This window comes from Mya arenaria, chromosome 4 (genome assembly GCF_026914265.1).
Source record: "Mya arenaria isolate MELC-2E11 chromosome 4, ASM2691426v1".
Lineage (NCBI taxonomy): Eukaryota > Metazoa > Mollusca > Bivalvia > Myida > Myidae > Mya > Mya arenaria.
This window is the reverse complement of record NC_069125.1, coordinates 4,383,545-4,401,270: the sequence shown is the minus strand read 5'-3', so window position 1 is coordinate 4,401,270 and position 17,726 is coordinate 4,383,545. Positions and strand designations below refer to the sequence as shown.

Genomic DNA, 17,726 nt, shown 5'->3' with positions numbered 1-17,726 from the left:
TCTTTTACTATTAACATCCCATGAAGTTTCTATTGGTGTAGGAGCAAGGAGGTGTTACATTAAGGATGCATCATTTAAACCAAATTATACATTCATATGCACATCATACAGGCGTGTAGCCGCCTATACGTGAATACGCGGCTGAATCCACATGATTCTGACAAAAAAATCAACCAAAGTTGCAGTATGCGAACTTGACTACATGAATCTAAAATAGGTTATTTTCCAGTACTAAATAATGCACATCGGAACGCCCAGAATGCACTAGATTGCACCATGGTTTTCAAAATTTTCTGAGGGGGCACGCCCCTGAACCCCCCAGCACATTTATGAATTCACATGAATGGAGGGGTAGCTACGCCCCTGACATAATTGAAACCACAGTGTGGCTAAACAACACTATATGTTTATCATACGCAGTGATCTCCCATGGAAATGCAATCGTCAAAGAATCTGAAGGGGCTGTTTATATGGACTAGATTTGAAATGCACAAAGTGATTTCAGTCACGAAGAGAATCAACCATACCCCACACTTGTTGGAGTAAGATGAAATGTCCACTTTCCGCGAGAAAGAAAGTACATTAAAAATGTTCATTTGATTCAATTGACTTTATCTTTTTATAAATATGTTGCAATACATAAAATACGTTATTTGTTATAATTGTTTACCCACGTTGAATTTTATTTGGCAAATTTATAAGAGATTTAAATATTAAGAAACTCAGCCGCTAAAGAGGATATGATTATGACATACATTTTTTAAATCTTTCGAACATGAGTTTTTGAGTGAATATAAGCGAATGTTTTGAAAATGCATCTTTTACTTGGATTTTATAGATTGTTATTACGAAATAAAGTATGGCGAATCAAACGAAGTGTTAAAGCCAAGCTAATGATGGCTGAAACCCTTCAATAAATGTTGATATGTGCTAAAATATAGTCTTTGAAGTCCAACATTTTGAAATGCGTTACTAACCCGATTCAACAAAAGGCTGTTGCACAATCAGTTGATTGACATAATCACGTGATAAATCAATAACTTCCATTAAGGTTAAAATATTCAACACCTTAGTATGAGTCCCTGTGGGCGAGTGGATAAGCGATCCGTTTTTTATTCTATGTGTTATCTGCACCCCCATGTGCTTGCTCCCAACTTGAACAAGATTAATTTTTAATACTTTACTGTAAAATGCAATTTAAGTATAAAAGAAAATCAACCTGGTTACTATTATTTCTGCAATTTCAGTACCAAGGAGTAAAATAAATATACATGTGTTTTCAGATGCATTACGAGGAAAAATATGTTTGGTGCCAAAACATGAGAGAGTCTCTTTAAACGGAAAAGTTTTGGCAGTCAGATGGTGATAAATATAATGCATAGCATCATCGCTCTGGAGTACGAGAACGTTGTATACAGAGTATGTTTTTACTGAACATGCGTCTGTTTATTTTGATGCCATAAAAGGTTTAAACTGTTTAAAGGAACTATAACATTATGAAACAACAAATCTGATTACAGATATCAGTGGCAGATCCAGGAATTGACTTAAGAAGGGGTACGTGAAACTCATGGGCTTAATCTTTCCACATCCGCCCCTCCCTCAGAACAGAAATTGAATGGCTTAAAATGTTGGACCGGGGTGGGGGTTAGACTCCCCTAATTTATAGTCCGAAATAGTGCATTTTTATCTTAATATTGTATTTTTTCCCGATATTGACTGAGAACGTATTATAAACGGACGATTCAAAGGGCTGGGGGACGGCGCGCGCGCTGGGACCGATCCCCCCCATTCCCCCCCCCCTGAATCTGCAATTGAGTACATGCATTAAAACCGTCTCCGTAGCCTATTGGTTAAGGCGTCTATACCCTTCATTCAATTGACTTAACACTTCACACAATTGTTCAGGACCATCAGCCAATGAGGTTACATAACTCCATAATACAAGTTATGGCCCCTGATTGACTTCGGTTAAAGTTTTAGGCAAGTAAAATTTAAGGGGAAGTTGGAATTTAATAAATAAAACTTCCATGGGTCACAATGAACCCAATGAACAATGTTCTTTTATCATGAGCTAACTGTTCAAGCGTTAACAGACACATTCCTGTGCAGACGAAACTTTTATTGTTTTTACAAGCACAGAACTTGTATTTAGCATTTACAGTTTCTATATAATTCAACTGAAAGTTCTATTTAACCATAATATATCAAATATTAAGTCACCATTCACTAGCGGATTGAGAAGGGGGCGCAATCGTCTTTAAAATCGTCCAAGTTTACTTTTTGTGTCAATATATGAGAAGAAAATAAATACGCACATAATGCATCATTTCCGACTACAAATTGTTAAAAATTTCTTGATTGAGTAACCCTCAATCCTCCTGCAAATGCCCCTTAGTAACGCCCCCTTCTAACGACAATTCCTGGATCCGCCCCTGGCCATTATATTTTTTGTTTATCAAACGGTACACATACCAAGTGAAAGATTTCCGATGAGTATCCTATGAAATTTGCAGTCCTTCCGTTTCGACCGGTCATTGTTTGTGGATTTATAACACACAATTATATAAAAATACTATTACAAAGTTGTCTCTTAAGGTTACGGGAGCCTTCACTGTCAAAAGTAGGATATATATAATTTGTCCCCCTAATGCCATAAAATATGGATGGTCCCCTTAATGCCTCAAAAATAATATAATATATACACTGGTCTCCATAAACCCTTCGACATATATACCTGTCCCCTTAAAACCTGCAACATACTTACAAATTATTAAGGAGACCGCAAATTACGTATATTTTTTGTTAATTAATTTAAGAAGCCTAAATCTTGTACACATAATAAATGATCATTTCAATACTAAATTATCAACAAAAAAGCAAAATAAAGTATAAAACAAAAAATATACAAATTGTCTCCTTAATGCCGTAAAATACATACGGTCTCCTTAATGCCCTAAGTAGATATATATATATATATATATATATATATATATATATATATATATATATATATATATATATATATATATATATATATATATATATATATATGGATATTTGTAGCCAAAGCATACATTAACCCATGATTATATACTATCACACACATATGATCACACCACCTTTTGAAATCAACTGACCGAAGATAATTGTTTGTCTTTTTTCATAGGCACACAAAGTCAGTGCGTGTATACCACGTGATAAATTACGTCATATATGCTACGTCGGAAGGCAAAACTTTGCATAAAATGAAGGCTTGAATAAAAGATAACTTTTCTTTAACTACACCATTTTAAATAAAACTAAGGACAGTATATGCAACTTAAAGAGCCACGCCTCCGTTTTAATACCGAAGTTTGAATAGGTGATTAGTTTCTTCAAACACTTCGACATACCTGTTTCCATGAAGTTGTTTTGACAGTGCTCAGTCAGACGGCCGTATTGTACGTAAGAGGCGTAGACTGTGCCATGTTTCGTTTGATATGGTGAAGAAATAGTAAAGTTATCTTTGTTCAAAGTCTTCATTCGAAGCAACTTCCGACGTAGCATTTATGACGCATTTTATCACGTGGTATACACACATTGAAAGCAGGGGACGACAAAAACGGACATGAAGCTCAATACTCGTCAGACTGGGCTATACAGTATAAGTTGTTGGCGTTTCTGCCGGGAACACGCGCACTCATAGGCAATGTTTTACACATAACGCCGGGAACACGCGCACTCATAGGCAACGTTTTACACATAACGCCGGGAACACGCGCACTCATAGGCAACGTTTTACACATAATGCCGGGAACACGCGCACTCATAGGCAACGTTTTACACATAACGCCGGGAACACGCGCACTCATAGGCAACGTTTTACGCATAACGCCGGGAACACGTCCATTATTGGCTGCAAATCATCTTTCTTTTGTGGCAAACGTGATAATTATACCTAAATAAAGATTTCAAACCATGTTGCTAAGGCAAAAAGATGCATGACTGTGATTTTGGCAACCAGACTATACCTGGCGACTCCGATATATAATATAACATTATTTGGCGACGCTTAAAAGTTTGTAAAAGTGGACGGGGTAACAACACGTGACGTCTCAATGGTTGTATAATCATTCGCATTCTGTAATATTGAGAGGAAATGACATTTCATTCCCTATTCATATATTTCACAAGCGAATTGTTGATATCGGTTGCGGCGTTGCATGTATTTTTCTGATAGTTAGTTTAAAAATAGCCCTCTTTTTCAGACAGTGACGGTTTCTAAAAGTGCATACTTTTTATACCTCCGGAGGTGGGCATTTTAAAATCGCACCGTCCGTCCTGTTGTCTGTGGTGTGCACGCTGAAACTGTTTTCATTCCGGAAGGGTTTTTATATTACTTGATGTTTTCGGTATATTAAGTCGATTTTTTTCGTGCAAGACCAAAGTAACTGCCCCATATGTCAATGTCACACCTACAGCTTTATCATTATGCATATATGCAAACACTGTATATGGTCGTGACCGGGCTGTAGCTTACGCACGCAGAAATATTTAGATGAATTAGCACTTGTTCTCTGTATATTATGACGACTTGTTGAGTACAAGACCCACGTCCCTACGTGACATGACCATACCTAAAAGTTCAAGGTCATTTGTTACTATAGAGTGCTGAATATATGCACATAAAGAATCAGTGTGATTGTTACCTTCTCATTAACGGAAATAACTCGGCACATATGTTCTGTACATTGATGTGTCATGTGCAAAACCCATGGCCCTGCCTCAAAGATCAAGGTCATTAATCATTATTGAATGCTGCATATATAGAATATCAGTGTCCTGCCTATAACACTATTATTACCAAAGGGTTTAAACCTTATTGGCACATGTGTTCGGTTCATAGAAGCAATGTTTGACGTGCAAGATCCAAGACACAACCTCAAAGTCCCATGCCAAATTAAGAGTTTAATCATTATGGAATGTTGCATATATTCACATGAAGTAAAGTAGGTCGTATCCGGCCTGTGACTTTGTCATACAAGGAGGGTTTAAAAAAAATTGACACATGTGTTCGGTACCTAAACTCGACGTGTCATGCGCAAGACCTATGACCACTCCGTTGTGAAGTGACCTTTCGTTATTGGGATACATTTACAGCATTAAGAGGTTTCAGTAATAGAAAAGAAAACATGTTTGATACACGTTTAATAAAACTAAATACTAAGCATTAATTACATAAACTTATGAAATAATGAATTTCGTTCTCTTAAAATTACGTTTTACTTTCTTTAAAAATTTACTGATTAAACAATTATTTAATGATCACATATTCGGTTCTGAAACTATACCAATATCAACTGAGTTATAAATATGGACTAAAATGCATGAAGTTTTCTTATGATTTTAAATTTCTTCGTTTCGTGCACTTGTTTTTGTCTAGACAAAAATGCTCGAAATTTTCGTGGAAATTTTAATTGAGATTGTATCAGTATGATACTGATTAAGGTGAATACAAACACCTGGGATTAAAAATAATACCACAGTCCTCTTAGTAATAATATAGTAATATACAAGTATGGTGCATCAGTTATAGCACACCAATGATATTAATTAGGCAAAATTATTTAGCAAAATACATATTTTCCGCTTGATGAAAAATAATTCATTCTTTCTAGTGGTTTATTAAAAAAATAACGATTGAATATATCGTGATAAACTAATCTTTTTAATCGGTGAGTTTTTCAATATATTATTCTATTGTTTTTTATGTTAACCTTTTTCACTGAAAAACACACGTTAACGAATACAGTGCATGTACGATATTTTTTTTACATCATTGTATCATAAAGAATTATAAACATTTGATAACAGAAAGTAGTTAAGAGTATTCAATATTGCAAAATACATATCCTCGTGCCAGTACACCAATAACAAACTATAAGTCTCTATTTGAATCATCCTTAAATATTCTTCTTACAAATATCGTACTTGTGTCATGGTGATTTCAAGTTGAAGCTTTTTGGCCTTGAATCATTTGCAATTGTCACAAAAAACATAAATGCACAACCTTGAAATTCAGAGTTAGAAACTCGCCGATGTTACAAAATAGTGCAACGACTTATCAGTTTAAGGCAGTAAATACTGGAATACATCCGTTATATAGTTTGCAAATACCAACTGACATTATAAGACAATCTAAGATTACTTTTAAAGTTGCAAAAACATTCGTGTTCAGAAATGAAACCATGAATCATGACGCACTTGCAACTTTCACGATTGGAAGTGTCAGTTTATTGACAACTTAAGAATTACTAAAACACTACTTTTACAAATATTATGTTAATAATTACTTGCCTTACATACACACACAAGTAGAAGACTATTTATGAATGAACATGTATGCTGATGCATAATAGGTAATAGAGTAAAGAAGGATGCATTTTTTAATCAAAATGTCAATACAACCATGTATTACAATACAATAAAACCTACATGGGCAAATCCAGATGTCAAAACGACTCTGTATGAAAAACACAAACGTAAAAACACCACATACAGACCAAAAAGACAGCTTTATCAATAAATTTAGGGAGTGGAACGGTCAGGTCAAAATATCATACAATATCAGTTTTAGAAACTCGCTCAATAAATTCTTTTTTGTGACCGTTCAAATGGTCTCATCGGGAGTGGAAAAGGCGAATTCTAGGTTTCACATAAACAACTAAAAATGATGGTTTACAATTACATCAATACATTCGAGGTATGAGAATAAGTGTTTTAACTCAATAAAGCTACATGCATGTACATACAACTATACCAATATACAATCGGGGTTAAAAGGTTATTAACATATAAACGAAATTAATAAAGCATATAAGAACAACAAAATAATTGTTTTTTTCTTTTTTTTCTAAGATAATCCCGGTATTTGCATTCTCTATGTATATGCATTTAGAAGCTTGTTTCATGTTCATGTAATCTAATTAATACACTACAATACATATCCGTCCACATGAGATATTATGTGATGTTTAACATTCCTATGCACGTACTTATTCGTCATAAATGTTAGACATATTGTAGTCAAAAAAGTCAAAGGAAATGGCCAAAAACAACAATAGACTAAACAAATGTATTCATTTATACAATCCTGCCTCAAGAAAAATGTGTGTGTGTGTGTGTGTGTGTGTGTGTGTGTGTGTGTGTGACAATGCAGTATTTTCCTTCTATGAAAAACCTCGATTTTTCTTCAACGTCTCTGGAATGGGCACATCTATGAGTCACATCAGTGAGTACGAAAAGAAAATGTAAAAATTGGATAGATTGGCTGTTAGTAATATACATAATACACAGCATATTGTTAAATTTATACAAACCATGAATACGATCACATTTAAATCTTCATTGAGGGCTTTATTTGTCAGTACGGATAAATAACGTAACGATCGAATAAAAAAATAATCCAATCACACTATGACATACACAATGAAGTAGTACTTCAAACATGTAGTGGTTTAGATCGTCAATACAAATATGTATAAGGAAAGTAAAAGTATAAGATATACGAATGACATTAAAATGTGATGCTCCAGTCATTCCATACTATGTCGTAGATCTTGAAGGAGTTCAGTTCCTATAGATCAAGCACGGCATTGATATATACATTCAGCTTCTCCTAAAACAGAATGTATGGATGTATGACTCATTAAAATGGTCAACATTAACAGTGGACAAAACAAATATATAAACGATAACAGTCGTCTTTCATACAATTCTGTCTGAAAAAAAAGAGTACCTTGATTCTCTGTTTCTTCTGTTGGTCATCTTGGTCATCTCCGACATGATCCTTCAATAAAATTAACTGTAACATCAAAGTTGTCTTGAATACAGTTCTTTGGCAATTGTTGCAATTATAGAAAAGAAATGCCATGTGGATACTGGTCTATTTCAAAAAATAAAACGTCAAAATCATAGCTGTTATATTAAAGGGACTGTACACCAGATAAGCACAAACAAGTTTTTTTTCTCTAACGAATCTCAGGACAATTGGTTTATTAAATGTTTTACTCTTTGATATCATAATTGTAAAAAAAATGTAAAAAAAGTCGGAGACCGGTTTTGAACCGGTGTCGCCAAAATTGAAGACCAGTGATGTATCCACTGTGCTACGATGGCTTACCCTAATCTGTTTGAATAGTTAATCTATATTTCTAACTTAGTAATATCACGTGATAACATCGACTATCCCATCACGCATAAGGAACGAATTCTACTAAGTAGACATACCCAGTAATCATTTTTATTTATTTTATTTTTATTAATTTTTATTTAATTGTAAACTATGTGGTTCTTCAGTTAGTAAGTTTCATGCACTGTTCACATCGATACCAAGTTTATGTCAGTTTTCGAGAATTTTCTTTTATTTTCGCTATTTCATCATACGGGGTACAGTCCCTTTAACACAAACGCACACGCACACATACACGCACAAGCACACGCACACATACACGCACAAGCACACGCACGCACGGACGCACGCACGCACCCCCCCACACAAATCATTTGCCAAAGTTAATCCAAACTCTGAGGTTGTTAGGAGTAACAATTCTGAAATTCAGGTACCTTGTATATTTTTCGTATTTAATCGTATAATTCTCAAATCCATTAAGGTTAGATTTAATCTGAATTCACCTGTGGCTCATCAGAGCCCTCTGTGCTTTCTGATCCGGCCGTAGATAGGCTGTTCCCTTCAGCGCCAGGAGGAATTGTAGTTGTATCCTTTGTAATATAATTTATAAAACAAAGAGTTTAAATTGATTAAGAGGCGTTCAAATGTAATACTTATTAATGGTCATAGTGAAACTGTCATTAATTTGAAAAATAGACGTTATGCAGATGTTTCTGTCTAATTGGTACATCGTTTGAAAAAATTGTTCCAACGTTTTTCAAGCTTGCACTTACGTGCTGCTCTTCACCATCCATGTGTGTCTGCATATCATCAGCCACCTGGTAAAAAACATAACTCGTTTTAACCCTTATATAATATTTTTGTTCTAATTGTTATACGTATTGAACATTTATGTAATTAAATCTAGTAGATTACCTGAATTTGATTTGGACTATTATTTCTTTTTTCGCTGATTTCGTTTTGTTAAAATATAGCATAGAAAAATAACTAACTCTAACTACTTAACTGACAGATCATTTCAAGCCCGCAAAATCTCACACAAACAAATAAGATGATATTCGTTTGCTTTGATATAATGTTTCTGTCAAAACAGATGCAAAGCAAACATAGCCAGAATAGCAAGTAATATCAACTCACTTCTTTTTGGGACGTTTCGTCATCGTTTTCATTACCAGCTTCATTCTTCGATTCAGGAGCAAACTGAAGAATATATTCCATTTGATTATCCTATACAGCAAACATGAAAATATCACATTAAGTTCGGAAAAAAGCCTTGGAAAATACTTTTTTGTAAAACCGTAGTACGAAAAATAAGCCTATGAAGTTATATGGCTCATATGTTTAAATATATACCCAAACATTACTACTGACCAAAATCAAAATATGAGACGAATGAGTAGAAATTAAGTAGTATTATAAAATATTAATTTTATCTTTCCAAACCATTAACTTGAAGAAATGACAAAAGCAACACAAAATTATACGTTTCGCACGATAACATCGCAAACTTTCTTTAAATTTAAATAGCAAATATTTTCTTTTTTCAATGTTCGAAGCCATTTTGAATTTTTTTCATGTAACCTTAAAACCATAGAACCTTTCTGTTTTTCAGAATGTTTCTCATTTGACAAGTCAAAATCATATTTTGTAATACATTTATTATTGTCCTACAAAACATGTATAATACTTCTCTAGGTTTTTGTAATGAAACGGCCTCTATCTATTAAATTCATTCTATCTTTCAAGTAATAAATAACTTACGTCTGTACAATGCTGGCTGTTATCCAGATCTACCAACATGGACAACACTTCGGTGTACATTGTCGTAATATCCTGTAGTTATAATAATAACCATCTCACAATCCTTCAGCAAATTTATTGTTCATATGTTTAATGAAAACTACTCGATATTGGTCAATTAATAGCTCATTTAAGAAATCTTTTTAACATATTCTAATAATGGGTAAAGTTAAACTTTTGCATTCACCGATACTTCACCAAGGCAATCACACTACTCCTTGATAATATCATCGAAAAATGACAAGCCACTATAGTGAAATCGCATTCAAATAAAACTCCAAAGTTACTCATCCACGGTGCTGGTCCTCTCGGATAGTTAAAATCGATATAAAATGCTGCTTAGGAACAGTTTTGTATGTTTGGTATAACTGCAAATGAACAGTTTTAATCAAATCACGAAAGTAAAATTTATGATTCGAATAGATGTGGTATTTGCTTCGCGGAATCGTTTCCAGATTCACAAAGACCATAAGGCACAAGGGCACAACACCTCGTCTATCAAGAATATGTATATATGTGACCAAGAACTTTCAATACTTTTTAAGATTTTAAAGTACATCCATATTACAAACATTCCAACCAGACTCCTATCACTTTTAAACTCATAGTTGGAAATGCTGAGCAGGATAAAACACGAGTATATGTAGATTTTTATGAATGGAATAACAATGATAAAATACAGTTCTTATCAGATATACAGAGCGATATCAATGACTTAATCGAATCACTTCTCAACACGATGTGATATACGCGACATAGTATTGAGAACCAAGTGTCGTTATTTACTGTGTAAAGCGTGAAACGTGGTAACATTATGAACCATTCTTATACGGAGAAGAAGGCATAGTTCAATGTAATAATAAACAATTTATATATACAGCTGCACTCTTACGATTTAACTTCAAAAGATCAGCAGAAAATTTTGAAAACATGAAGGGCTGTAATAATACTTTAAATATAATGTACGTAAAACGAAGCGTAACTACAAAATACAGATACAACAAATAATGCATAAGTCATTAGTTTCAATTAAAAAGGGTAAAGATAGTAAATTATTACAAATCGTGCGTTCTATGTACATAAATGTTCAGCCATATTCACAACACTGTACTAACCTGTCTGAAATCTTTGAAAGCGTTAAATGGCTTTTTTCAAGGGGAGACTTCGCCGAAAATGATTTGTCTCTTCGTAAGTGACATTAAATTGCATATTCTTCAAAATATTTAATGCAGGACTAACATTGAGAAACCATTCCCTATTATTTATGCCTAACATTGTGTTTAAGCTTCAAACAATGTTAAGACTGTTTAAGGGATTACTGTGGTCGATGGAAAATGTGAGAGACGTGGACAAGACACAATAATGATTTTTAAACGAGGTGGCCAAGGAAAGATTAACGATGTTTCGAAAGATTTTAAGTTTAACGATGTATTCATGTAAAACGGCAAACAAATTGAAGTTTTAAAAACATTCTGCTATTCAGGGTTTATAATATGTTCAAAGATATGTTTTTTTGAACGCTTTGGCAAGAAAAGCTATAAAATAAATCATTTAATTTATTGGACGCTTTCCATTAATAACAAACAGAAAAGTGAAAGTAGTCAACTATTGGTTTAAACTAAAGAAAATCTTTAATTCGAATTGTATATTTATGAGACTTACGTATGCCTTAAGACGAATGTGCAAAAGGTCTTGTAAATTGGTTCACCAAAGTGAAACTGTTATTACAATCAGCTTTTACTTATGCGGTTTGGTTGTATAGAGAGACCCAGTGATTAATATACCATGTTTTATAAGTCAGTTAGAATATTGACTAAATGAAGCTTATATTAAACAATAATTTGATGGTGTAAATAGCTCAATACACAGCCATTTGATAAACATGAACTCCAGCTTTGATCGTTGATAGGATTGACCCATTTGATTAATCTGAAGAAAAAATAATTTTAGGTCACTAAATGAATTCCAGGTCATATTTCTTATAACACAAAATCAGGAGTTATAAGTATCCAATGACTTTGGCTCAACAAGCCTTACTTCATTTTGTGCAGTGAAATCCACTTTTGAAATTTCTCGCTACCTGTACATTGTTAAACACACACATGCGTTAAGCAAACTAGGGTTATCCCCACACAGGCTTAAACTCAAAGAAGGCCGTAATAAGAACATTCCCAGTCATGAGGAAATGTGATTTATGTTCATAAACTGGCCCCCATACCTTCTATATAAACAGTACTTACCTCTAGTAGTTCATTCTTTTCAGAGAACACACTCTGTATCCGATCAAGGAGCTTTCCAGCAGTACGCATGTTTTCAAGACTGCTTTTTAAATTAGCTAAAAAACAATTTGTGTTTGTTTTATCATATCTAATACATTTCGGATATTGTTTTAGAACAAACCAAATACAAAACATAATTATAACGTTGTGTGTGTGTTTGTGTCATGATAAGGTTATTGTACACAGTTCTGTCAATCTTAGTGCCTAAATTTATTTGTCACTATCCATTTATTATCATTCAAATTATGAGTAATACAATAAATTATTCAAGGCATGCATCTTATCATGATTTGCAAGTATAAAGATGATGACTGTTTTTCATGAGAGGTTGTGAGAGTGTTATGATGCATGGTTGTCTCAACGTTGTATTAAGGCTTGCCAAAGTCACGTTGTCACAACGTTAAAAAAACCTCCACACACTTACGTTGTTACAACGTTATGGCATAACGTTAAAACAATAAACGTTAGCGGTAACGTTGCTACAACGTTGTTAAAGCGTTGCCATAACGTTATTTGTTTGCTGGAAAAGACGTAGTTGTCTTTTATTAATTCATTATGCACCTATTTGAACTATCAAGGGAGCGGCTGGCAGATTGGGGCCTTCAGATATAAGGCGATCCCTGACAGGAGGGAATTAGACAGGGCTTATTGAACCGCCGTCCGGAAAAAAAATGCTAGTCGGACTTTTTACCAAAGAAACTCTTTAGGTGTTTGTGTAATATGTTTGTTGTCTCATGACGTTGTATATCATTCATCCGATTAATATTGATGCTTATGCTTTTAAACGAGATCTCGATTAAATGTTAGAATAATGTGAGTGTTCACTGTTTCATTGAAAACTGAAAGACATAATAAGAAGTGTATACAAATTCTTTATCACCAACATTATTTCAACAATATGTGGAATATGCTTACCAGCCTTTGTTTTCAACACTTGTAATTCAGCATCATACGCTGAACCATATTGCAACCCGGGATCACTGATATACATGTCCATGTCGGGACTTGGGTCAACCAAACGGCCATCCCCCTATAAACAACGATAGTTATTGCAATGTCAGTCTTATAACAACATGCTTATTATACATATTATTTCATAAACATACGTGTGATTATTGTTCTGGTCTCATTTAAAGTTTTTGCAATATACAACATACATACATACATGCACGCACGCACGCACGCACGCACGCACACATACACGCATACATACATACATACATACATACATACATACATACATACATACATACATACATACATACATACATACATACATATGTGTATATATATATATATATAATTTATATATTTTTTGAAAGTGACATAAAAGGGGCAGTCAACTGTATTTTTGGTATCGGCAAATAGCGGTGTGTGGTTCGAACTCTACAAGAAAAGCCTGGGTCCGCAATCAAACTGAGAAAAGAATGTCACTTTATTCACTTAAAACGTGATGTGGTAAAGGAAAATACAACATGGCGCGGATGTGCGCATTCAACGCAGAAATCGTCAAAATTTGCATTTTTAAAACCACGGTCTAGCAGACAACAGGTTTCGAACGCGGAAATGTGTCCCGAATGTTTCGAAAGATTTTAAGTTTTAAGAGGCAGATAAATTATAACGCTTAATTGTACATCAATGTCTTCTTTTGCATTTCACCTTCACCAAATTGAACCTACTGCACTCTTACTGTCGACTGCTTAAACGTGTTGTTAACCTTTTTCTTTACCTGGACGTCATTAATCAACTCTTCAGCATTTCGCAGAACTTTGAGAAGACGTGTTGACATGTTCAGAATATTCAAAATATGTTTGTCCACATACTCTAAAACAAATAAACCAATTTTAATTGAAGTAGGTTACAGCCCTTTTCAACACTTAAATAATAGTTAAATATTGAACCGTCAATATCCTTGTTGAAGAAAAAGACTAGGGATAAGAATTTCTGGGGAATTAAATTTCAATTCAATATGAAATATTGTACAGCAAATGTTCAATCAGGGGACTCATATATGATGACAAGCAAGTAATGCGTTAAAAATTCGTTCATTAACCCAAACAATAAATCTATACAGTAAACACAGAAAATGGTGCAAAAATGAAATGATAGTGTTTCATTTTCTTTTTCTTTAACATATATGTCAATACAGATTTCTTAGACATTTAAATTTCTGTTTTAACATTGCTATCATAACGATAATACATAATCCATAAATTAAAGGAAAAGTACACATTTTGGTTAATGTGTCTGTAAAAAAGGGTACCTAGCTTCCCAATTAAGATTACCGCCTCCTCTTCTTTTGTGTACTCTATGTCGACGCCAATTGCCTGAGATCATAGATATAACATTTCAATGTACTAACATATAATTTGGTGAGTTTGGTATGTGGTCACCAAGCCGGACAAGTGGGTTTTCTCCGGGTTCTCCGGTTTCACAAGACCACACTCTCGCGTAAAATCGTGCCAACGAGAGTGATTAATATAATGTTGTAATAACTCATTTCATAATCGTTGTAAAATAAATATGTTTAATCTAAACTAAACTTAACTAAAATGTTATTGATGATACGACAAAATGCTTACGTCACCTTAACGCAATAAATTCCTAATAACTAAGGGACATTTCGAGCAACAATAAATAAAAATGTAAGATAAAACTCATTTGTTGTAAAAACACGGTGCCACACCGGCTTCTATAAGTACAATAGTTTTCAAACGATGCATAATCCAAAAAGTATTTCACATTAAGATCTAAAAGACTAAAATACATTCACTGAGTACTCTAATTTGTTACAAGCATAGTGCATATGTCAAGTGTCTTAAAAGCTAAGCACGTCTAACGAAATATTTTCATATTACTGAAATACTTTTCCGTAAAAATACACAAGAAGTTGCGTAAACCTTGTTCCTATACATGTTACAAAAGTATGTTTTACTCTTGAAAAAGTTGTACTAAATTAAATAAAAAAATTATTTTGATTCGTTTTATTTTTGGCCTTCCCCGCCTAACTGAAATGTGGAAGGCCCTTAAACGAAAGCCCTTTAACTCACGTGTCGGTCTCTGTTGTAAGACATACATCTTTCCTTCAGTAGCCCTTCCACGTCAAACGAAAATGCAACTTTTTCAAAATCCTATAAAATGTCGAGAAAAGCAGTAAACCAGTAAACATAAACAGTGGTTATGTTGTTGTTGCACATAATATAAGTCATTCGAAAAGATATTTAATGATAAAACTGTTTACTGCATATCAAAGATTAAAGTTCAAATTCTACAGTATGTCTAGAATTTAACTTTTTTATCTCTTTCTATAATATATAAACAAAGTCCAAATGTCACTCATCTAATTGGTTTGTTTTTTATTGTCTATGTTTCACTAGCGTGGCTTATGTTTTTTTACCTCTTTATGATTCACTAGTTAAATTATACTTCCATTAACATTCACATCTTCCAGAATTAGGTTCATAATCTTTGATTTCTTAATAGAAATAACAGTTCATTCTTTAAATGACAGAATTAAAAACTCACAAACAATGTTATTTAATGCGTAAATGTATAATTGCTACGACCACAAACCTTGAACGTTTGGACAACATCACCAACACTGTCGTTCACTCTTCCAACTCCGCTCGATATTTTCGGTAACACCCCTATTGAAGTCCTTAGCTTTTCTGGAATGCAAAAATATGTACCTTTTTATAGAACTGTTGTCAGTTTACATTTATCTTTGGCCAACCGCAACCAATCAATAGTAGGGTTTACTACAAACGTTGATTAATCCACAAGTGAAAGAAAATGCACATATAACTATATTTTTGAAGGATGGTTTTGTATTTCAATACCAATGTATATTATCTGAAAGGCTAGTAGCCCTGCGGTTAGAAAAAAAGTGTTATCCTATGTCACATTTCACAAAAGCAGAAAAATTTCCTTCACTCTGTTAGATTTAGAGATAATTATATTGCAACACCACAGTGTCTAGGTTGTTGTTTAAATGCATCTATTTACACAGGTATCCAGTACGTTGTTTTATTCCCACCCCTCTTCTACCCCTCCCCTAAGTCCCACCAAAATTATCCAAAATATCTCAAACATATTCAGATATTTAAAACAACATAATATGACATTACATTTTCAGAGTAAAAATACATGTACATTTATTTCGATATATGCCTACGATTTTCATAAAAACATTGGAACAGAATGACAAGCATATAAACCTACAAAAGCAGGTTTCTCTCTCAACTTAATGCAAACAACGTGGCCCAGGCGCTTGCTGACACATTCGGATCAGCTCGTAACAAGCACCTCTTTTTATCGTTTTAGCTCTTACGCAATGGTAAAATTTCTTATTCCATATCACCGTACGAACTTAATAACCTTTTTGGCAGGTCAGAACAAGAAGTGGCAGACGGATGCCACTTGTTTTCCGACCGTTCAACAATATGCCGGTACTGACACAACGCTGGCATTGACTGGGAACTAGTCCAGTGCATTTGATATTCAAAATTGAAATTCTAAAACTTTAAATGTTAACTGTAAAGGTAAAGGTAATTTCTAAGCATTATGTAATTTTCAGAACATGTTTGTCAAGTTAAAGAATGAATTTAATTAGTCATTGTATATTCACGTTTGCAAGAAGCATTAAATTTGGAACATGACGTACCCATATTTTCTGAACTTTGCTTTGTTTTTTCTTTGAGCATTTTTCTTTCCGTATTTAACCGATCCATCTCGTCATTAATAGCCTTTCTCATCTCTTCATTTTCTAGTTGGTGTCGTCTCACTTCCTTAAGGCCATTCGAAACACTATCTAGATTATTCCAATCTATCGCTCCAATCAATCCAAGAAGGGCAAGTGACAGGCCAGCTACAAAATGATGTTAAACAAGTTAAAGCCATGAATAACTGAGTTGATATATGTATACTCTTCAATGAAATATAATATCAATAACTAATAATACTATTGATAATACAAATGAAAAATAAATAATTGTGATAGCCCGGACAACATGTATAGGCATTCGTTAGTCCAGACAGGCGTCAAGAAGGTTTCAATATGATGAACACAAATAAATAGCAATAAAATAATTATAAAATTACCTGTAAACGGGATCAAGACAATTGCTGCAGTGGTAACAACTACGTTCCAAAGATATTTCAAGGGATTCTCGCTTATTGTGATTAACTCGGCCCGTCTATTGCTTAACCGTGTTTCAAGTTCTCTTAGATTATTGTATGCCTGATGCAGGCTTTTCAGTTCTTCGTCAATTTTCCTGTGCCTTTTCTCTACCTCATATAATGTCGTTTGTAAACTGGACAGCTGTCTTTCGTAAGAACCGTGTGTTTCTCGACAATATTTATTACAATCATTTCCGTTCTTAATTACAGTATTGGCATTTGTCTAAACATTGCGAAAATTACTTTCAAATTGTTCTACCGATTGCCTCTCGCGCCGGAAATTCATGTTTTCATTT

At 33.8% G+C, this 17,726-nt stretch overlaps 1 protein-coding gene across 1 annotated transcript; it reads right to left on the bottom strand.

Annotated features, from left to right (window-relative positions):
• Window positions 1-5,567: 5,567 nt before the first annotated feature.
• Window positions 5,568-17,675, bottom strand: LOC128232938 (uncharacterized). The gene is made up of 14 exons (XM_052946749.1): window positions 17,353-17,675; window positions 16,916-17,119; window positions 15,826-15,920; window positions 15,303-15,383; window positions 14,516-14,579; window positions 13,982-14,076; window positions 13,168-13,282; window positions 12,214-12,308; window positions 9,935-10,006; window positions 9,311-9,373; window positions 8,947-8,991; window positions 8,677-8,763; window positions 7,781-7,831; window positions 5,568-7,660 (listed from the first exon to the last, which is right to left on the bottom strand). Exons 2-14 carry the CDS (start codon window positions 17,004-17,006, stop codon window positions 7,619-7,621), a joined length of 996 nt encoding a protein of 331 aa, XP_052802709.1. The 5' UTR covers window positions 17,007-17,119; window positions 17,353-17,675; the 3' UTR covers window positions 5,568-7,618.
• Between the last annotated feature and the right edge of the window lie 51 nt (window positions 17,676-17,726).

What these genes read in the sequence shown, in the direction of transcription:
- LOC128232938 (XM_052946749.1), bottom strand. Translation starts at nt 17,006, where the DNA reads ATGAGAAAGGCTATTAATGACGAGATGGATCGGTTAAATACGGAAAGA. An exon ending in AATCTTAATTGGGAAGCTAG is followed by an intron (nt 14,077 to 14,515) that starts GTACCCTTTTTT and finishes TATTTGTTTTAG; the next exon opens with AGTATGTGGACAAACATATT. An exon ending in ACGAAACGTCCCAAAAAGAA is followed by an intron (nt 8,992 to 9,310) that starts GTGAGTTGATAT and finishes GTTTTTTACCAG; the next exon opens with GTGGCTGATGATATGCAGAC.